Here is a 22627-nt window from a genome sequence, read left to right on the forward strand (position 1 = left end):
CCCTGCGTGTGGTCTGTGATGGGCTGCTGCCCATCTGACCGCCGGGCTCGGTAGCCCCTCCCAGCTCGGGGCTGCGCGGTGGGGCGCGGGGAGAGGGCTCTGTCCCCATGGAAGGGGCCTCTCCTGTGCTCCTGCCCCCCGGGGCGCACAGGCACAGCTGTGGGGCAGTGCTGACAGGCGGCTGAGTGCCACCCCTTTGGACTTCTCAGTGAGTTTCTACTGTCGTCGTGAGCCGTCGTCGGCTGAACACCACCTCCTGCGACGACCCAGCACACTGGAGGGGTCCGCACCTGACACCAGGACGTGGCTGGATCTACGAGCGCTTTGCTGCCTGTCCCTCTTTCCCCATTTTCTGCCTTTTTTGTCATCTGGTATTCTTTGGCTCTTTGTCACAGCCATTGCCTACAGTTGTTACATCTAACGTTATTCATTGCAATCAGCCCATTGGCCAATGTTACCACCAATTGGTTGTTGCTGGCTGTTAAGAAAACTCTCAATAAATGGTCATCTATTATTCCTCTGAGTTTGGGTGACTCCATTGCGGTAGCGGCCCTTTGCTGACCAGGGGAGGCACGACTCAGGAGACGGAAAGAGATTCCGCCCTTCAAAAGGCACCGAGTGGGACGAGACGTAGATGGGAAGAGAAACGGGATGAGCAGCGCCCCTCTGCACACAGACGTCTGCTGCTGTGTCTGCACAGATCTCTTCTGCCCAGTGGAGTTTGTCCATGAAGGCTGCAGCAAAGAAAATGTGTCTCTGCTGGGGGGCTCTGGAGAGGCATAGAGATGGAAGACAGGAGAAATGAAAACCAAAAGCAGAAGCCCAAGGTCAAATGGTGCCAAACAGCATAACCCCAGGAACAAGAGGCTGAACCCCTTTAGCAAAAGCCTGAAGCCAAGGCCCAAAGATTTCACCCTTTTAACAAGAAGTTGCACCCCAGTGCCAAATGCTGCACCCCTTTCACCAAATCCCGCGTTAGCAGGACTGGTGGCTGTGGCTTTAGACCCCTGCCAACATTTATGGGCGGAACAGCTTCAGGGAAGGGGACGCCGGGCGGTCAGGGGACGGCGGCGCGGGGGCACCGCCGCCGGCCCCGTCCGTCCTCCGTCGGAACCGAGCCGTCCTCCGTCGTTGCGGCGGGGCGCCGCCGGGCTGCGAGAAGCGGCGGCTGACCGTGAGCGGCGGGACCCGGCCGGTGTCCGGGAGCGGCTCCTGGCTGAGCCGGGCAGCCCCGGAAGAGAGGGAGCGACCGCACGGATCGAGACGCGTTCGAGCCCGGCACGGAGTCCGCAAGAGCCTTCGGCTCTCGCCGGCTCCAATCATCGGCAGCGCTGTGCTGAGCTGCTGCCCCGCAGCCGCAGTCCCCAAGTGCCGGTTTCCGTCTGTGCGTCCCCGTGCGGAGCTCCCGGAGCCGCGTGAAGCCCACGTGGGGCCGCTTCGTGTTGGCCCCGAGGAGGGAAGCCGTGAGGGGGGGGTGATTGTTCGGGTGGGAGCTGGTTGGGAATGCGGTCATTTCTCTGTTTATTGCTCTGTATGTTCAATGATTAAATGTTTAGCGTTCGTTTTTCAGCACTTCTGTGTGCAGTCAATTCTGCAGCTCTAAAGACCCCCCCGTCCCCGTCCCCGTCCCCGTGCCCACCGCCGGGTAAGGACGGGGCGGCACAAACCGCTGTCATAGGACTGCAACCACCAGCCCCGTTCCTTCCCCCAAAATCCTTGCCCCTCCTCAACGCCGCGTGGGAAATGGTTGGGGTGGGATTCTGGGAGAGCTGGGGCAGCTCAGCCTGCGCAAGAGGAGGCTCGGGGGGATCCCGGGCACGGCCATCGGTCCCTGCAGGAGCTGCGGAGAGGACGGAGCCGGGCTGCACCCGGCGGTGCCCAGCAGCGGGACCGGAGGCTCACGCTGCAGCACAGCAGGTTTCCCTGCATGTCACCGCTGAGCTCTGGTCAGCGCCGCTGGATGTTTTTGCCAGTGATCACAATGCGGGAGATGAGAGCATCCTTGTGAAATCCACCGGGCATCCTAAGGCACGAGGTGCTGCTGGCATCCTGAGGTTTTCAAGGGGCAGCAGGGGGAACTGGAGGGCTCAGGGCAGTAGCTGGGGGCTCTTGAAGGGACTGCGAGGTGGCAGCAGGACCCCCAACAGCGGAGACGTCGGCTCCCCAGAGCCCCGTGTATGGCTGTGAGAAGGGTGGAGGGTGTAAGAAACGTAGAATGTGCACAGGGCTTATGATTGCCATGACTCAGGCTTGACATATTCATATATCCCTTTCCCTGTTTCCCTTTTTCCCTTTCCCTTTTTCCTCTCCCTTTTTCCTCTCCCTTTCCCTCCACAAGAGAAGACGGCTGTACTCTGAGGGCAGGCGGAGGTAGGACAAGGGTCAGGAGCAAGGGCAGAAGGGTTTCTTTGTTGCTCAGTGGAAGGAAGGGCTGTGCTTAGCGCAGGCGGATTTGCCCTGGTGTTTCTTACAAGGACTGAGGGTGGGATGAGAGGCGCCCTGCAGTGGGCGTGCTTGCCAGTAGGCAAAGGAGAAATGCAAATGATGCCAGTCAGTCTCTGCGCTGTACTGGGGAGCCAGCCTGGGAGCAGAGCGACGTGAGAGCCCCACTGCCTTCTGCCTGTGAGCTGAACGGAAGGATTCCTGGGCTGAGATGGATCTCCATCTCTGCAGCTCCTGACCTCTTGGATTTGGTGATCTGGTGCAGGGAAGCTTTTGGCCATGATTTATCATCGCCGTAGCTAACCTGCGTGGGAAAAGTGTCAACTTTAGATCTTGCATCCAAGCTTTGAACACAGCTTTGACTTGCCAGTGCTTCCCGTTGTCTCCACTTGTCTGGTGCCTCCCTGAAAAGTATGCCTGGTCTGGAAATCTGTTCTTATGTCCTAGCTTTTGTGCAGTAAAGGAGCTTTTGAAACGTTGCTTCTTGCAGCAGTTCAGTGTTTCAGGAGAGAGAAAAACACAGCTGGCAGAGGCTGGATTTCTGCTGTTAGTGAAGCTGAGCTGAGCTCTAAACTGGCTCTTACACTGGGAACGTGAGCAAAGCCTGCAGGCACAGGGGATTAGCTTTTCCCTGCGGGCTGAGCACGTCAGAGGCAGGTCATCGCTGGGAGAGCTCGTGCTTTACAGCATCAGGCCGTACAGAGAAAGTAATTCTAAAAGCAAGCTTGCCAGTTCTTTTTGAGCTGAGCGGTTGTTGAGCAAGGAAAGATTGGAGATGCTGTTCGCTCATGGAAGGCGGAGAGGCAAAAAGCAAGGAAAGGGTGTGCTGTGCATGGCCAGCTCATCGCACCTGCACCGCTCCCCCTGCTCCAAGGAGGAGCAGCTCAGCGAGCTTGGCCTGGGCCACTGAAGGGAACACAGCAACACCTGGACCAACCCCTCCATTCCCGCCCCCTCCGCACGCCTCGCCACTTTCCTGCTTTTCATGCCAGGGTGGGGCGGAGTGGCTTTCAGCTGAGTCCGGTCACGGCGCCGGCGGAACCGCCGTCCCCAGCACTGGGCCGTGTGGGCGACTGGCGGTGGCGCTGGGATGGATGGACTGCTCTGCACTGCAGAAGGAAAGCAGCAGCCCATCCGACTCCGTTTAGACTGCAATAAAGGACATATCTCACCGTAGCTACGAGCCAGTTGAGTCAAAAGGAGCTCAGCACCTCAGCTTCCTGGAGCGTGGCATCTCGTTTAAAATAATGGGGTTTGAAAGCTGAACAGTGTCTAGTCCAACAAGCTTATTCTCTTAGGCCGTGGTGAAGCTGAGGAAACCAACTCAGGAATGGGACACGGCATGTGTTGTGTCAAGCAGGTGATGCCTTTATTACAGCCGGGTGCGTGGGATCGCTCCACCAACACGCACAGCCAGAGAAGCAGGGACTGCAGATTTATAGGCGTAGCATGTACGTATCCATCACATTCCAAGGACATGGGCAGAAATTCCAAGAAATAATTCACATCTCTGGTGGTCATGAGATGAAGGCTAATAGTCATCCTCGCTGTCAATTTCCAACCTTTTAAGGGGGCCTGCCCAAACCGGCTCCCACTGATGTTACGTCATGCTGAGGCATCCGTTTTGCCATCTGATCTTCAACAAGAGGACGTCAATTCTAAGCCGATTCCAGAAATCCCATCAGAGGGAGCAGATGTTCCGGCAGACAGAACAAACTGTGATCTTCAAGGACCCTTGCGGCACAAACCGTTCTATAGTTCAATGATCACTAAGAAACATCCCAACCCATGCCATCCTGTGCCTCTCTGATCTTCCAGGACCCTTCCAACACAAACCAATCTACGGTTCTTTGATCAGCAAGGAACTCCCAACGCTGGCCATCCCAACCAAGCCATCCTGTGGTTCTTAATGATCTTCCAGGACCCTTCCAACACAAACCGTCCTATGGTTCTATGATCTTCCAGGACTTTCCCAACGCATCCATGCTGTGGTTCTTCATGATCTCCAAGGACCCTCCTGTGCTGGTGATGTCACAATGCCGTGCTGAGCTCACAGAGGCCCCGGGGCGGGGCGGGGGCAGTGGGTCAGCGCTCACCCTGCCGGCCCCATTCTGCGGGTGTGCAGGTCTGCGAGCAGCTGTGCGAGCGGTGCAGCCATGCGGGCCCAGTTTGCCAGCGGAAATTTAACAGCGCTGCAGCGCGTGAAGCTGCTGCAGGAGCTGATGCAGGTGAGCTCTGGGTGGGCGGGCACAGAAGGGCCGGCGGGACGAGCTGCCGGCTGGAGGGCGCCCTGCCCGTGGCGCGGCAGCAGAGGGCCGGGCACCTCCGGCGGGATGCAGAGCTGCCGGCAGCGCCTCGGTGCCAGCGCCGCTCCTCTCTCCTCCCACAGGCTCATGAGCGGGTTGTGGAGAACCACAGCGCTGAGGCCAAGGAACTGCTGATGAAGGTGAGCGGATGCAGCGGCACGGGCCGGTGTGGGTGTGCGGGCTCGGCAGTGCTGCCGTGGGGCGTGGGGTGGGAGAAGTCCCCCCGTGCGGGGCTGCAGCTGCAGCCCTGCGGGCGCCGGTCGCCCCGATGGAGGAGGTGGGAGGGGACGGCGGCACGGAGCTCCGTGGGAGCGCCGGTGCCCTGATGGCCTCTCCTCCTTGCCCGCAGGAGTGCCGGAAAGCACGGGATGAAAGAGGGGCTGCTAGGCGAGAGGAGCTGGAGCAGGTAGGGTGGAGCGGGGGCTCGTCCTCAGAACTCGGCGTCCTCACGGCTCTGGCTGTGAGGAGGACCTCGGTCCCGGTCCCTTGGGTCCGTGGGTCCCAGCACAGCCATCCCACATGGCCCAGCTGTTGTCTTGCAGGAGAAGCAGCTCATCGCCCAGCTGGAAAAGCAGCTGCAGGCTGAGAGCGAGGAGATTGAGGTAGTGTGGAGGGGCGAGGGGATCGGGGCTGCCCGCCCCCAGGCTGGGGACCTGGAGGAGGGCTGCAGCGGGCACGGCGCTCATGCTTTTGTCTGCCAGGTGCTGCGCCAGGAGAAACAGCGCCTGCAAGAGGAGCTGGAGGAGCTGGAGGTGGAGAGTGCCTGGTGAGTGGGACTGGGCCCTGCAGCCCACGCCTGCACCCCGGGGTCTCTGCAGCACCCGGGGCAGCAATGGGGCTGCAGCGCTGCTGGGCTTGGGGCTCGGGTCCCGTTCGGCACGTGGCGGGACGGAGCAGCCCCATCCCAGCCCTGGGGTGGGCGCACACTGCTGGGGAGCCCCCGCGGTGACAGAGGCCAGCACCCTCCGACCGAGCCTTGTGCCCTACAGGCAGCAGCATCAGATGGAGCTGGAGGCAGCCCCCGTGCCTGGGGCTGTGCTGCCGGAGCTGGTGGAGGCACAGCTGGTAAGGGGCAGAGCCCACCGCACCCCCACCCCACCCACAAGGGTCTCCCCGGGGACGGGGCTCCCTGCAGCACCGGGGCTGTGCTGCTGCGCTGCCGGCTCCCGCTGTCCCGCACGAGCCCCGGCTGTGCAGCAGGGCCTGACCACCGTCCCTGCCCCGTGTTCACCTACAGGAGAAGGAGGAGCGGGCGAGGAGACGAGGACTCGCCTTCTGGATGCAGTGAGTGTCCCCCTCGTTGCCCCCGTGCCCAGCCGCCAGCAGCCGGGCTCCCAGCGGGGGGCTGATGGCCCGGACCCCCACTGCAGCCGGCGGGGCTCCCAAACGGCCCCTTCGGCACTGTGTGGGGCTGTGCTGCCGTGGGGGGGGACGCCTCATTCCCGGCCCCCTTTCTCTTTTGCCCCGCAGGACGATCTGCGTCATCCTGGTCTGCCTCCAGCTGCTCCTCGTTGTTGTGCTGGGCTCTGCAGTGCTGTACGCCCAGCACTTCGACCAGGAGCTCTTCTATCGGCTCCTGCCTCGAGTGCTGCCCCGGGCAACGTACGCTTCCCTGGCGTACTTTGCGAGCAGCACCCTGCGTGTGGTCTGTGATGGGCTGCTGCCCATCTGACCGCCGGGCTCGGTAGCCCCTCCCAGCTCGGGGCTGCGCGGTGGGGCGCGGGGAGAGGGCTCTGTCCCCATGGAAGGGGCCTCTCCTGTGCTCCTGCCCCCCGGGGCGCACAGGCACAGCTGTGGGGCAGTGCTGACAGGCAGCTGAGTGCCACCCCTTTGGACTTCTCAGTGAGTTTCTACTGTCGTCGTGAGCCGTCGTCGGCTGAACACCACCTCCTGCGACGACCCAGCACACTGGAGGGGTCCGCACCTGACACCAGGACGTGGCTGGATCTACGAGCGCTTTGCTGCCTGTCCCTCTTTCCCCATTTTCTGCCTTTTTTGTCATCTGGTATTCTTTGGCTCTTTGTCACAGCCATTGCCTACAGTTGTTACATCTAACGTTATTCATTGCAATCAGCCCATTGGCCAATGTTACCACCAATTGGTTGTTGCTGGCTGTTAAGAAAGCTCTCAATAAATGGTCATCTATTATTCCTCTGAGTTTGGGTGACTCCATTGCGGTAGCGGCCCTTTGCTGACCAGGGGAGGCACGACTCAGGAGACGGAAAGAGATTCCGCCCTTCAAACGGCACCGAGTGGGACGAGACGTAGATGGGAAGAGAAACGGGATGAGCAGCGCCCCTCTGCACACAGACGTCTGCTGCTGTGTCTGCACAGATCTCTTCTGCCCAGTGGAGTTTGTCCATGAAGGCTGCAGCAAAGAAAAAGTGTCTCTGCTGGGGGGCTCTGGAGAGGCATAGAGATGGAAGACAGGAGAAATGAAAACCAAAAGCAGAAGCCCAAGGTCAAATGGTGCCAAACAGCATAACCCCAGGAACAAGAGGCTGAACCCCTTTAGCAAAAGCCTGAAGCCAAGGCCCAAAGATTTCACCCTTTTAACAAGAAGTTGCACCCCAGTGCCAAATGCTGCACCCCTTTCACCAAATCCCGCGTTAGCAGGACTGGTGGCTGTGGCTTTAGACCCCTGCCAACATTTATGGGCGGAACAGCTTCAGGGAAGGGGACGCCGGGCGGTCAGGGGACGGCGGCGCGGGGGCACCGCCGCCGGCCCCGTCCGTCCTCCGTCGGAACCGAGCCGTCCTCCGTCGTTGCGGCGGGGCGCCGCCGGGCTGCGAGAAGCGGCGGCTGACCGCGAGCGGCGGGACCCGGCCGGTGTCGCTTGATCGCCGAGGTCCGCGGCTCGGAGCTGTCTCTGGCAGAACCGCCGCGACTTTTAGCGAGGTACGGGGGGATTTAACCGCTTTCCTCATCGAGGATTCCCGCGGCAACCGCGCGGACACCGCTCTCAGTCGGGCTAGTCTCGCGAGAGCAGCTGACGCAGCGCGGGCGTTGCCTAGGCAGCGGCGGGAGATTTAAACGGGCGCAAACCGGAAGCGGCCCTTGATCGCTGTTACAAAAAGCCCTCGGGACACGTCGCTGCCCACCTGAGACACAGCGAAGGAGGTAGTACAGCTCTCTCCCAGGCTGTCTGAACGTGGTGCTTTTGTAAGGTACCCCTGTCTGCACTCCCCTGCAAGGAGTCCTGTTTTTGCTATTGGTGGTAAGTGCCCGGGCACTAAGCGAACCCGGCAATAGTGGGAGGGTACTGGGCAGCAGGGCAGGGCTGATCACTTGCACCCCTATAGGACTTTCTTGTTGAGTCAGTGAGCCTGCTGGTAGCCATGGGTGCACCCCGGCAGAAGGCTTCAAACACAAAAACTGTGAGGAGCCATGCAGAGGTCCCGAGCACGCGCGCCAGAAAGACAGTAACCAAGAAGACGGTCCAGAGCCAGGCTGAGGTCTGGTGCATGCATAGAGAGGAGAACAAGGGTATGAAGTGTGTGGCGACTCAGACAGAGATAACATCACGAGATGCTAGTGTGCAGGTCACTGGCTGTGAGGAGTGCCACAGCCTGGCCTTTGCAGTGCCACAGGAAGCAGGCAGCACTTGTACAAGGTGCGAGCAATTGAATGACTTGCTCAGCCTTGTGATTAGCCTGAAGGAGGAAGTGGAGAGGCTGAGGACTATAAAAGAGTGTGAGAGGGAGATTGACTGGTGGTGTCAGTCCCTCTCAACCTCAGGTTCTCGGCACACAGACGAGGCTCCTCACGGAGCACGTCCGCCCCTGCCACCTTACAAACACCTGGTAAAGGGGAACCAGCCAGCTGACAGCGTTTCAGCGAGCCCCCTGTCCTCTCTTCCCCCTAACAGCAATTTGAGAAGGGAGGAGGAGTGGAAACGGGTACCTGCTCGGCGGAGGGGGCATCCCCCATCCCGACCATCCCCGGCTCCCCAGGTGCCTCTGCGTAACAGGTTTGAGGCCCTGGAAGTTGAGGGGGGGACGAGTGAGAGTGCGGAGACGGGTTCACCCGTGAGGTTGCCTCAGGCGAAGCGGTCGCCCCCAACCCTCAAGACTGCTTCTACCCGTAAGGACAGGAGGGTGATTGTCATAGGCGACTCCCTTCTGCAAGGAACAGAAGGCCCTATATGCCGGCCCGACCCTACCCGCAGAGAGGTGTGCTGCCTTCCTGGAGCACGGGTCAGGGACATTTCAAAGAAAATTCCTGGGTTGATTTGGCCTTCAGATTATTACCCGCTCTTAATAATTCAGGCTGGCGGCGAGGAAGTTGATAAGGAAAGCCTGAGGTCTATCAAGAAAGACTTCAGGGGAATGGGGCGAATACTTGAAGGAGCTGGGGTGCAGGTGGTCTTTTCTTCTATGCCCGTGGTGTCAGGGAAAGGTACAGGGAGGATCCAAAATACCCAACTCTTCAATAGATGGCTTAAGAGCTGGTGCAGGCGCAAGAATTTCGGCTTTTTTGACCATGGGGCAATTTACACTGCACCTGGCATGATGGCTGCTGATGCATGCAGCCTGTCCCTGAGGGGTAAGAGGATCTTAGCTGAAGAATTAGCGGGACTCATTGACAGGTCTTTAAACTAGGAATGAAGGGGGAAGGGGACACAATAAGGGCTACTGGAATTGAACGGGTCATTTGAGGGCTTATACCAAACTCCATGGGCAATGACGGCAGAGTGCATAGGGAAGGACTAGGGCAGGGGGATGCTGGGGATGCTGCTGTTCTAGGGGATCCTAGATCCCTTATAAAGGGAAAAGTGGCGAGACGGATAGCCCGGCTGAAGTGCCTTTATACCAACGCACGCAGCCTGAGTAACAAGCAGGAGGAACTGGAAACTGTGATGCACTCGGGAAGTTATGACCTTGTTGCTATCACAGAAACATGGTGGGATGACTCCCACAATTGGGATACTGCCGTCGACGGCTATAGACTCTTTAGGAGAGATAGGCGAGGTAGGAGGGGTGGGGGAGTTGCTCTCTATGTCAGAGATTGAATAAACTGTGAGGAGCTCCCTACGAGAAGCAGTCAGGAACAGGTTGAGAGCCTGTGGGTTAGGATTAGAGATGGGACAAATATAGGTCAGCTGGTGTTAGGGGTATACTACAGACCACCTGATCAAGGGGAGGCTGTCGACGAGGCTTTCTTGCTCCAGATGCGTGAGATGTCTGGCTCACGGGCTCTTGTCCTGGTGGGGGACTTCAACCATCCGGACATCTGCTGGGAAAACCACACGGCGAGCTGCAAGAGCTCCAGAAGGCTCTTGGAATCCATTGATGATAGCTTTCTGGTTCAGGTATTGGACAGACCGACCAGAGGTGAAGCGTTGCTGGACCTGCTGCTCACCAACGCCGAGGAGATCATCAAAGGCGTCAAGGTTGGAGGCTGCCTGGGCTCCAGCGACCACGCCCTGGTTGAGTTTGTGATCTCAAGCGATGTGGGCCTGGCAAAGAGCAGGACCAGGACACTGAACTTCAGAAGAGCAGACTTCAAGCTACTCAATGGATTGCTGGCCAAGATCCCCTGGCGCGCTGCCCTCAAAGACATGGATGTTGAGGAGAGCTGGCGGCTCTTCAAAGAGGCCCTCCTGGAAGCACAAGAGGTCTCCATTCCGCTGAATAAGAAAGTGGGCAGGCGAGGTAGGAAACCGGCATGGCTCAGCAAGGACCTGCTGAGAGAACTGAGGGCGAAGAAAGGGGTGTACAAGCTCTGGAAACAAGGCTGTGTCACCTGGGAAGAGTACAGGAATGCCGTCCGGACTTGCAGACGTGGGATCAGGGAAGCCAAGGCGCAGGCAGAACTGAACTTGGCAAGGGACGTGAAAAACAATAAGAAAACCTTCTACAGGTACATTGCCCAGAAGAGACAGGCCAAAACGGGCGTACCTACTTTGGTTAATTTAAAAGGAGAACTGGCTTCAACAGATGAAGAGAAAGCCGAGGTGCTGAACGAGTTCTTCACCTCGGTCTTCACTGGTGGCCAGGATTCTAGTCTTTTTCACGTCCCTGAACCCTGCATCCCCAAACCTCTATGTGGGGACCAAGGAGGTAAATCCCTCCCCACTGTAAGGGCAGAGCAAGTCCGAGAGTGCCTCCTTAGACTGAATGAATACAAGTCTATGGGGCCGGATGGCGTGCATCCCAGGGTCCTGAAGGAGCTGGCCGAGGTGGTTGCCGAGCCGCTCTCCATCATATTTGAGAAGTCGTGGCTGTCAGGTGAGGTCCCGGACGACTGGAGGAAGGGTCACGTCACTCCCATATACAAGAAGGGGAGCAGGGAGGACCCAGGGAACTACAGGCCGGTGAGTCTCACCTCCGTGCCTGGGAAGATCATGGAACAGATCCTCCTGGACAACATGCTCGGTCACATAAAGAATGAGCATGTGATCCGAGACAGCCAGCACGGCTTCACCAAAGGAAGGTCATGCCTAACTAATCTTGTGGCCTTCTATGATGGAGTGACGGCATTGGTGGACGAAGGGAAGGCGACCGATGTCATTTACCTGGACCTGAGCAAGGCCTTTGACATGGTCCCCCACCACATCCTCATCTCCAAATTGGAGGGAAGTGGATTTGATGGGTGGACGACCCGATGGATAAGCAATTGGTTGAAAGGCCGCAGACAGAGGGTGGTGGTCAATGGCTCTATGTCCAGGTGGAGGCCGGTAACAAGTGGTGTCCCCCAAGGGTCTGTCTTGGGACCGGTGCTCTTTAACATCTTTATTAATGACATCGATGAGGGAATTGAGTGCACCCTCAGCAAGTTTGCTGACGACACCAAGCTGAGTGGTGCGGTTGATACGGTGGAAGGAAGGGATGCCATTCAGAGGGACCTCGACAGGCTGGAGGGCTGGGCTCGGGTGAACCTGATGAGGTTCAACACGGCAAAGTGCAAGGTTTTGCATTTGGGCCGGAAGAACCCCAGGCACCTGTACAGGCTGGGAGGAGTGGTCTTTGAGAGCAGCTCGGCAGAGAAGGACCTGGGGGTCCTGATGGACGAGAGACTGAATATGAGCCAGCAGTGCGCTCTGGCAGCTCGAAAGGCAAATGGGATCCTGGGCTCCATCAGGAGAGGGGTGGCCAGCAGGGACAGGGAGGTGATTGTCCCTCTCTACACGGCTCTTGTGAGGCCCCATCTGGAGTATTGTGTCCAGGTGTGGAGCCCTCAGTACAAGAAAGACATAGAGATTTTGGAAAGGGTCCAGAGGAGGGCGACTAAGATGATCAGGGGGCTGGAGCACCTCCCCTATGAGGACAGGCTGAGGGAGTTGGGCTTGTTCAGCCTGGAGAAGAGAAGGCTGCGGGGTGACCTCATTGCAGCCTATCAATACCTGAAGGGAACCTACACCCAGGAGGGGAGTAAACTCTTCAAAAGGGCTGACGACAGCAGGACTAGGGGAAATGGTTTTAAGTTGAAGGAGGGAAGATTTAGGTTAGATGTTAGGGGGAAGTTCTTTACTAGGAGAGTGGTTAGGCCCTGGAACGGGCTGCCCAGGGAGGTTGTGGATGCCCCGTCCTTGGACGTGTTTAAGGCCAGGTTGGACGGGGTCCTGGGCAACCTGATCTGAATATGTATGTTGGTGGCCCTGCTAGGCAGGGGGGTTGGAACTACATGATCCTTGGGGTCCCTTCCAACCCGGGTGATTCTGTGATTCTGTGATTCTGTGTGCAGCACAGCAGGTTTCCCTGCATGTCACCGCTGAGCTCTGGTCAGCGCCGCTGGATGTTTTTGCCAGTGATCACAATGCGGGAGATGAGAGCATCCTTGTGAAATCCACCGGGCATCCTAAGGCACGAGGTGCTGCTGGCATCCTGAGGTTTTCAAGGGGCAGCAGGGGGAACTGGAGGGCTCAGGGCAGTAGCTGGGGGCTCTTGAAGGGACCGCGAGGTGGCAGCAGGACCCCCAACAGCAGAGACGTCGGCTCCCCAGAGCCCCGTGTATGGCTGTGAGAAGGGTGGAGGGTGTAAGAAACGTAGAATGTGCACAGGGCTTATGATTGCCATGACTCAGGCTTGACATATTCATATATCCCTTTCCCTGTTTCCCTTTTTCCCTTTCCCTTTTTCCTCTCCCTTTTTCCTCTCCCTTTCCCTCCACAAGAGAAGACGGCTGTACTCTGAGGGCAGGCGGAGGTAGGACAAGGGTCAGGAGCAAGGGCAGAAGGGTTTCTTTGTTGCTCAGTGGAAGGAAGGGCTGTGCTTAGCGCAGGCGGATTTGCCCTGGTGTTTCTTACAAGGACTGAGGGTGGGATGAGAGGCGCCCTGCAGTGGGCGTGCTTGCCAGTAGGCAAAGGAGAAATGCAAATGATGCCAGTCAGTCTCTGCGCTGTACTGGGGAGCCAGCCTGGGAGCAGAGCGACGTGAGAGCCCCACTGCCTTCTGCCTGTGAGCTGAACGGAAGGATTCCTGGGCTGAGATGGATCTCCATCTCTGCAGCTCCTGACCTCTTGGATTTGGTGATCTGGTGCAGGGAAGCTTTTGGCCATGATTTATCATCGCCGTAGCTAACCTGCGTGGGAAAAGTGTCAACTTTAGATCTTGCATCCAAGCTTTGAACACAGCTTTGACTTGCCAGTGCTTCCCGTTGTCTCCACTTGTCTGGTGCCTCCCTGAAAAGTATGCCTGGTCTGGAAATCTGTTCTTATGTCCTAGCTTTTGTGCAGTAAAGGAGCTTTTGAAACGTTGCTTCTTGCAGCAGTTCAGTGTTTCAGGAGAGAGAAAAACACAGCTGGCAGAGGCTGGATTTCTGCTGTTAGTGAAGCTGAGCTGAGCTCTAAACTGGCTCTTACACTGGGAACGTGAGCAAAGCCTGCAGGCACAGGGGATTAGCTTTTCCCTGCGGGCTGAGCACGTCAGAGGCAGGTCATCGCTGGGAGAGCTCGTGCTTTACAGCATCAGGCCGTACAGAGAAAGTAATTCTAAAAGCAAGCTTGCCAGTTCTTTTTGAGCTGAGCGGTTGTTGAGCAAGGAAAGATTGGAGATGCTGTTCGCTCATGGAAGGCGGAGAGGCAAAAAGCAAGGAAAGGGTGTGCTGTGCATGGCCAGCTCATCGCACCTGCACCGCTCCCCCTGCTCCAAGGAGGAGCAGCTCAGCGAGCTTGGCCTGGGCCACTGAAGGGAACACAGCAACACCTGGACCAACCCCTCCATTCCCGCCCCCTCCGCACGCCTCGCCACTTTCCTGCTTTTCATGCCAGGGTGGGGCGGAGTGGCTTTCAGCTGAGTCCGGTCACGGCGCCGGCGGAACCGCCGTCCCCAGCACTGGGCCGTGTGGGCGACTGGCGGTGGCGCTGGGATGGATGGACTGCTCTGCACTGCAGAAGGAAAGCAGCAGCCCATCCGACTCCGTTTAGACTGCAATAAAGGACATATCTCACCGTAGCTACGAGCCAGTTGAGTCAAAAGGAGCTCAGCACCTCAGCTTCCTGGAGCGTGGCATCTCGTTTAAAATAATGGGGTTTGAAAGCTGAACAGTGTCTAGTCCAACAAGCTTATTCTCTTAGGCCGTGGTGAAGCTGAGGAAACCAACTCAGGAATGGGACACGGCATGTGTTGTGTCAAGCAGGTGATGCCTTTATTACAGCCGGGTGCGTGGGATCGCTCCACCAACACGCACAGCCAGAGAAGCAGGGACTGCAGATTTATAGGCGTAGCATGTACGTATCCATCACATTCCAAGGACATGGGCAGAAATTCCAAGAAATAATTCACATCTCTGGTGGTCATGAGATGAAGGCTAATAGTCATCCTCGCTGTCAATTTCCAACCTTTTAAGGGGGCCTGCCCAAACCGGCTCCCACTGATGTTACGTCATGCTGAGGCATCCGTTTTGCCATCTGATCTTCAGCAAGAGGACGTCAATTCTAAGCCGATTCCAGAAATCCCATCAGAGGGAGCAGATGTTCCGGCAGACAGAACAAACTGTGATCTTCAAGGACCCTTGCGGCACAAACCGTTCTATAGTTCAATGATCACTAAGAAACATCCCAACCCATGCCATCCTGTGCCTCTCTGATCTTCCAGGACCCTTCCAACACAAACCAATCTACGGTTCTTTGATCAGCAAGGAACTCCCAACGCTGGCCATCCCAACCAAGCCATCCTGTGGTTCTTAATGATCTTCCAGGACCCTTCCAACACAAACCGTCCTATGGTTCTATGATCTTCCAGGACTTTCCAACGCATCCATGCTGTGGTTCTTCATGATCTCCAAGGACCCTCCTGTGCTGGTGATGTCACAATGCCGTGCTGAGCTCACAGAGGCCCCGGGGCGGGGCGGGGGCAGTGGGTCAGCGCTCACCCTGCCGGCCCCATTCTGCGGGTGTGCAGGTCTGCGAGCAGCTGTGCGAGCGGTGCAGCCATGCGGGCCCAGTTTGCCAGCGGAAATTTAACAGCGCTGCAGCGCGTGAAGCTGCTGCAGGAGCTGATGCAGGTGAGCTCTGGGTGGGCGGGCACAGAAGGGCCGGCGGGACGAGCTGCCGGCTGGAGGGCGCCCTGCCCGTGGCGCGGCAGCAGAGGGCCGGGCACCTCCGGCGGGATGCAGAGCTGCCGGCAGCGCCTCGGTGCCAGCGCCGCTCCTCTCTCCTCCCACAGGCTCATGAGCGGGTTGTGGAGAACCACAGCGCTGAGGCCAAGGAACTGCTGATGAAGGTGAGCGGATGCAGCGGCACGGGCCGGTGTGGGTGTGCGGGCTCGGCAGTGCTGCCGTGGGGCGTGGGGTGGGAGAAGTCCCCCCGTGCGGGGCTGCAGCTGCAGCCCTGCGGGCGCCGGTCGCCCCGATGGAGGAGGTGGGAGGGGACGGCGGCACGGAGCTCCGTGGGAGCGCCGGTGCCCTGATGGCCTCTCCTCCTTGCCCGCAGGAGTGCCGGAAAGCACGGGATGAAAGAGGGGCTGCTAGGCGAGAGGAGCTGGAGCAGGTAGGGTGGAGCGGGGGCTCGTCCTCAGAACTCGGCGTCCTCACGGCTCTGGCTGTGAGGAGGACCTCGGTCCCGGTCCCTTGGGTCCGTGGGTCCCAGCACAGCCATCCCACATGGCCCAGCTGTTGTCTTGCAGGAGAAGCAGCTCATCGCCCAGCTGGAAAAGCAGCTGCAGGCTGAGAGCGAGGAGATTGAGGTAGTGTGGAGGGGCGAGGGGATCGGGGCTGCCCGCCCCCAGGCTGGGGACCTGGAGGAGGGCTGCAGCGGGCACAGCGCTCACGCTTTTGTCTGCCAGGTGCTGCGCCAGGAGAAACAGCGCCTGCAAGAGGAGCTGGAGGAGCTGGAGGTGGAGAGTGCCTGGTGAGTGGGACTGGGCCCTGCAGCCCACGCCTGCACCCCGGGGTCTCTGCAGCACCCGGGGCAGCAATGGGGCTGCAGCGCTGCTGGGCTTGGGGCTCGGGTCCCGTTCGGCACGTGGCGGGACGGAGCAGCCCCATCCCAGCCCTGGGGTGGGCGCACACTGCTGGGGAGCCCCCGCGGTGACAAAGGCCGGCACCCTCCGACCGAGCCTTGTGCCCTACAGGCAGCAGCATCAGATGGAGCTGGAGGCAGCCCCCGTGCCTGGGGCTGTGCTGCCGGAGCTGGTGGAGGCACAGCTGGTAAGGGGCAGAGCCCACCGCACCCCCACCCCACCCACAAGGGTCTCCCCGGGGACGGGGCTCCCTGCAGCACCGGGGCTGTGCTGCTGCGCTGCCGGCTCCCGCTGTCCCGCACGAGCCCCGGCTGTGCAGCAGGGCCTGACCACCGTCCCTGCCCCGTGTTCACCTACAGGAGAAGGAGGAGCGGGCGAGGAGACGAGGACTCGCCTTCTGGATGCAGTGAGTGTCCCCTCGTTGCCCCGTGCCCAGCCGCCAGCAGCCGGGCTCCCGGCGGGGGGCTGATGGCCCGGACCCCCACTGCAGCCGGTGGGGCTCCCAAACGGCCCCTTCGGCACTGTGTGGGGCTGTGCTGCCGTGGGGGGGGACGCCTCATTCCCGGCCCCCTTTCTCTTTTGCCCCGCAGGACGATCTGCGTCATCCTGGTCTGCCTCCAGCTGCTCCTCGTTGTTGTGCTGGGCTCTGCAGTGCTGTACGCCCAGCACTTCGACCAGGAGCTCTTCTATCGGCTCCTGCCTCGAGTGCTGCCCCGGGCAACGTACGCTTCCCTGGCGTACTTTGCGAGCAGCACCCTGCGTGTGGTCTGTGATGGGCTGCTGCCCATCTGACCGCCGGGCTCGGTAGCCCCTCCCAGCTCGGGGCTGCGCGGTGGGGCGCGGGGAGAGGGCTCTGTCCCCATGGAAGGGGCCTCTCCTGTGCTCCTGCCCCCCGGGGCGCACAGGCACAGCTGTGGGGCAGTGCTGACAGGCGGCTGAGTGCCACCCCTTTGGACTTCTCAGTGAGTTTCTACTGTCGTCGTGAGCCGTCGTCGGCTGAACACCACCTCCTGCAACGACCCAGCACACTGGAGGGGTCCGCACCTGACACCAGGACGTGGCTGGATCTACGAGCGCTTTGCTGCCTGTCCCTCTTTCCCCATTTTCTGCCTTTTTGTCATCTGGTATTCTTTGGCTCTTTGTCACAGCCATTGCCTACAGTTGTTACATCTAACGTTATTCATTGCAATCAGCCCATTGGCCAATGTTACCACCAATTGGTTGTTGCTGGCTGTTAAGAAAGCTCTCAATAAATGGTCATCTATTATTCCTCTGAGTTTGGGTGACTCCATTGCGGTAGCGGCCCTTTGCTGACCAGGGGAGGCACGACTCAGGAGACGGAAAGAGATTCCGCCCTTCAAAAGGCACCGAGTGGGACGAGACGTAGATGGGAAGAGAAACGGGATGAGCAGCGCCCCTCTGCACACAGACGTCTGCTGCTGTGTCTGCACAGATCTCTTCTGCCCAGTGGAGTTTGTCCATGAAGGCTGCAGCAAAGAAAAAGTGTCTCTGCTGGGGGGCTCTGGAGAGGCATAGAGATGGAAGACAGGAGAAATGAAAACCAAAAGCAGAAGCCCAAGGTCAAATGGTGCCAAACAGCATAACCCCAGGAACAAGAGGCTGAACCCCTTTAGCAAAAGCCTGAAGCCAAGGCCCAAAGATTTCACCCTTTTAACAAGAAGTTGCACCCCAGTGCCAAATGCTGCACCCCTTTCACCAAATCCCGCGTTAGCAGGACTGGTGGCTGTGGCTTTAGACCCCTGCCAACATTTATGGGCGGAACAGCTTCAGGGAAGGGGACGCCGGGCGGTCAGGGGACGGCGGCGCGGGGGCACCGCCGCCGGCCCCGTCCGTCCTCCGTCGGAACCGAGCCGTCCTCCGTCGTTGCGGCGGGGCGCCGCCGGGCTGCGAGAAGCGGCGGCTGACCGCGAGCGGCGGGACCCGGCCGGTGTCGCTTGATCGCCGAGGTCCGCGGCTCGGAGCTGTCTCTGGCAGAACCGCCGCGACTTTTAGCGAGGTACGGGGGGATTTAACCGCTTTCCTCATCGAGGATTCCCGCGGCAACCGCGCGGACACCGCTCTCAGTCGGGCTAGTCTCGCGAGAGCAGCTGACGCAGCGCGGGCGTTGCCTAGGCAGCGGCGGGAGATTTAAACGGGCGCAAACCGGAAGCGGCCCTTGATCGCTGTTACAAAAAGCCCTCGGGACACGTCGCTGCCCACCTGAGACACAGCGAAGGAGGTAGTACGGCTCTCTCCCAGGCTGTCTGAACGTGGTGCTTTTGTAAGGTACCCCTGTCTGCACTCCCCTGCAAGGAGTCCTGTTTTTGCTATTGGTGGTAAGTGCCCGGGCACTAAGCGAACCCGGCAATAGTGGGAGGGTACTGGGCAGCAGGGCAGGGCTGATCACTTGCACCCCTATAGGACTTTCTTGTTGAGTCAGTGAGCCTGCTGGTAGCCATGGGTGCACCCCGGCAGAAGGCTTCAAACACAAAAACTGTGAGGAGCCATGCAGAGGTCCCGAGCACGCGCGCCAGAAAGACAGTAACCAAGAAGACGGTCCAGAGCCAGGCTGAGGTCTGGTGCATGCATAGAGAGGAGAACAAGGGTATGAAGTGTGTGGCGACTCAGACAGAGATAACATCACGAGATGCTAGTGTGCAGGTCACTGGCTGTGAGGAGTGCCACAGCCTGGCCTTTGCAGTGCCACAGGAAGCAGGCAGCACTTGTACAAGGTGCGAGCAATTGAATGACTTGCTCAGCCTTGTGATTAGCCTGAAGGAGGAAGTGGAGATGCTGAGGACTATAAAAGAGTGTGAGAGGGAGATTGACTGGTGGTGTCAGTCCCTCTCAACCTCAGGTTCTCGGCACACAGACGAGGCTCCTCACGGAGCACGTCCGCCCCTGCCACCTTACAAACACCTGGTAAAGGGGAACCAGCCAGCTGACAGCGTTTCAGCGAGCCCCCTGTCCTCTCTTCCCCCTAACAGCAATTTGAGAAGGGAGGAGGAGTGGAAACGGGTACCTGCTCGGCGGAGGGGGCATCCCCCATCCCGACCATCCCCGGCTCCCCAGGTGCCTCTGCGTAACAGGTTTGAGGCCCTGGAAGTTGAGGGGGGGACGAGTGAGAGTGCGGAGACGGGTTCACCCGTGAGGTTGCCTCAGGCGAAGCGGTCGCCCCCAACCCTCAAGACTGCTTCTACCCGTAAGGACAGGAGGGTGATTGTCATAGGCGACTCCCTTCTGCAAGGAACAGAAGGCCCTATATGCCGGCCCGACCCTACCCGCAGAGAGGTGTGCTGCCTTCCTGGAGCACGGGTCAGGGACATTTCAAAGAAAATTCCTGGGTTGATTTGGCCTTCAGATTATTACCCGCTCTTAATAATTCAGGCTGGCGGCGAGGAAGTTGATAAGGAAAGCCTGAGGTCTATCAAGAAAGACTTCAGGGGAATGGGGCGAATACTTGAAGGAGCTGGGGTGCAGGTGGTCTTTTCTTCTATGCCCGTGGTGTCAGGGAAAGGTACAGGGAGGATCCAAAATACCCAACTCTTCAATAGATGGCTTAAGAGCTGGTGCAGGCGCAAGAATTTCGGCTTTTTTGACCATGGGGCAATTTACACTGCACCTGGCATGATGGCTGCTGATGCATGCAGCCTGTCCCTGAGGGGTAAGAGGATCTTAGCTGAAGAATTAGCGGGACTCATTGACAGGTCTTTAAACTAGGAATGAAGGGGGAAGGGGACACAATAAGGGCTACTGGAATTGAACGGGTCATTTGAGGGCTTATACCAAACTCCATGGGCAATGACGGCAGAGTGCATAGGGAAGGACTAGGGCAGGGGGATGCTGGGGATGCTGCTGTTCTAGGGGATCCTAGATCCCTTATAAAGGGAAAAGTGGCGAGACGGATAGCCCGGCTGAAGTGCCTTTATACCAACGCACGCAGCCTGAGTAACAAGCAGGAGGAACTGGAAACTGTGATGCACTCGGGAAGTTATGACCTTGTTGCTATCACAGAAACATGGTGGGATGACTCCCACAATTGGGATACTGCCGTCGACGGCTATAGACTCTTTAGGAGAGATAGGCGAGGTAGGAGGGGTGGGGGAGTTGCTCTCTATGTCAGAGATTGAATAAACTGTGAGGAGCTCCCTACGAGAAGCAGTCAGGAACAGGTTGAGAGCCTGTGGGTTAGGATTAGAGATGGGACAAATATAGGTCAGCTGGTGTTAGGGGTATACTACAGACCACCTGATCAAGGGGAGGCTGTCGACGAGGCTTTCTTGCTCCAGATGCGTGAGATGTCTGGCTCACGGGCTCTTGTCCTGGTGGGGGACTTCAACCATCCGGACATCTGCTGGGAAAACCACATGGCGAGCTGCAAGAGCTCCAGAAGGCTCTTGGAATCCATTGATGATAGCTTTCTGGTTCAGGTATTGGACAGACCGACCAGAGGTGAAGCGTTGCTGGACCTGCTGCTCACCAACGCCGAGGAGATCATCAAAGGCGTCAAGGTTGGAGGCTGCCTGGGCTCCAGCGACCACGCCCTGGTTGAGTTTGTGATCTCAAGCGATGTGGGCCTGGCAAAGAGCAGGACCAGGACACTGAACTTCAGAAGAGCAGACTTCAAGCTACTCGATGGATTGCTGGCCAAGATCCCCTGGCGCGCTGCCCTCAAAGACATGGATGTTGAGGAGAGCTGGCGGCTCTTCAAAGAGGCCCTCCTGGAAGCACAAGAGGTCTCCATTCCGCTGAATAAGAAAGTGGGCAGGCGAGGTAGGAAACCGGCATGGCTCAGCAAGGACCTGCTGAGAGAACTGAGGGCGAAGAAAGGGGTGTACAAGCTCTGGAAACAAGGCTGTGTCACCTGGGAAGAGTACAGGAATGCCGTCCGGACTTGCAGACGTGGGATCAGGGAAGCCAAGGCGCAGGCAGAACTGAACTTGGCAAGGGACGTGAAAAACAATAAGAAAACCTTCTACAGGTACATTGCCCAGAAGAGACAGGCCAAAACGGGCGTACCTACTTTGGTTAATTTAAAAGGAGAACTGGCTTCAACAGATGAAGAGAAAGCCGAGGTGCTGAACGAGTTCTTCACCTCGGTCTTCACTGGTGGCCAGGATTCTAGTCTTTTTCACGTCCCTGAACCCTGCATCCCCAAACCTCTATGTGGGGACCAAGGAGGTAAATCCCTCCCCACTGTAAGGGCAGAGCAAGTCCGAGAGTGCCTCCTTAGACTGAATGAATACAAGTCTATGGGGCCGGATGGCGTGCATCCCAGGGTCCTGAAGGAGCTGGCTGAGGTGGTTGCCGAGCCGCTCTCCATCATATTTGAGAAGTCGTGGCTGTCAGGTGAGGTCCCGGACGACTGGAGGAAGGGTCACGTCACTCCCATATACAAGAAGGGGAGCAGGGAGGACCCAGGGAACTACAGGCCGGTGAGTCTCACCTCCGTGCCTGGGAAGATCATGGAACAGATCCTCCTGGACAACATGCTCGGTCACATAAAGAATGAGCATGTGATCCGAGACAGCCAGCACGGCTTCACCAAAGGAAGGTCATGCCTAACTAATCTTGTGGCCTTCTATGATGGAGTGACGGCATTGGTGGACGAAGGGAAGGCGACCGATGTCATTTACCTGGACCTGAGCAAGGCCTTTGACATGGTCCCCCACCACATCCTCATCTCCAAATTGGAGGGAAGTGGATTTGATGGGTGGACGACCCGATGGATAAGCAATTGGTTGAAAGGCCGCAGACAGAGGGTGGTGGTCAATGGCTCTATGTCCAGGTGGAGGCCGGTAACAAGTGGTGTCCCCCAAGGGTCTGTCTTGGGACCGGTGCTCTTTAACATCTTTATTAATGACATCGATGAGGGAATTGAGTGCACCCTCAGCAAGTTTGCTGACGACACCAAGCTGAGTGGTGCGGTTGATACGGTGGAAGGAAGGGATGCCATTCAGAGGGACCTCGACAGGCTGGAGGGCTGGGCTCGGGTGAACCTGATGAGGTTCAACACGGCAAAGTGCAAGGTTTTGCATTTGGGCCGGAAGAACCCCAGGCACCTGTACAGGCTGGGAGGAGTGGTCTTTGAGAGCAGCTCGGCAGAGAAGGACCTGGGGGTCCTGATGGACGAGAGACTGAATATGAGCCAGCAGTGCGCTCTGGCAGCTCGAAAGGCAAATGGGATCCTGGGCTCCATCAGGAGAGGGGTGGCCAGCAGGGACAGGGAGGTGATTGTCCCTCTCTACACGGCTCTTGTGAGGCCCCATCTGGAGTATTGTGTCCAGGTGTGGAGCCCTCAGTACAAGAAAGACATAGAGATTTTGGAAAGGGTCCAGAGGAGGGCGACTAAGATGATCAGGGGGCTGGAGCACCTCCCCTATGAGGACAGGCTGAGGGAGTTGGGCTTGTTCAGCCTGGAGAAGAGAAGGCTGCGGGGTGACCTCATTGCAGCCTATCAATACCTGAAGGGAACCT

At 58.4% G+C, this 22627-nt stretch overlaps 1 protein-coding gene across 1 annotated transcript; it reads left to right on the top strand.

Annotated features, from left to right (window-relative positions):
* Positions 1 to 2360: 2360 nt before the first annotated feature.
* On the top strand, positions 2361 to 7490 carry LOC125691805 (uncharacterized). Its single transcript, XM_048941656.1, has 4 exons — positions 2361 to 4888; positions 5098 to 5813; positions 5986 to 6032; positions 6219 to 7490. The coding sequence occupies exons 2-4, from the start codon at positions 5433 to 5435 to the stop codon at positions 6418 to 6420; spliced, it is 630 nt and encodes a 209-aa protein (XP_048797613.1). The 5' UTR covers positions 2361 to 4888; positions 5098 to 5432; the 3' UTR covers positions 6421 to 7490.
* Positions 7491 to 22627: the final 15137 nt, after the last annotated feature.

Source organism: Lagopus muta, chromosome 4, assembly GCF_023343835.1.
Source record: "Lagopus muta isolate bLagMut1 chromosome 4, bLagMut1 primary, whole genome shotgun sequence".
Taxonomy (NCBI): domain Eukaryota; kingdom Metazoa; phylum Chordata; class Aves; order Galliformes; family Phasianidae; genus Lagopus; species Lagopus muta.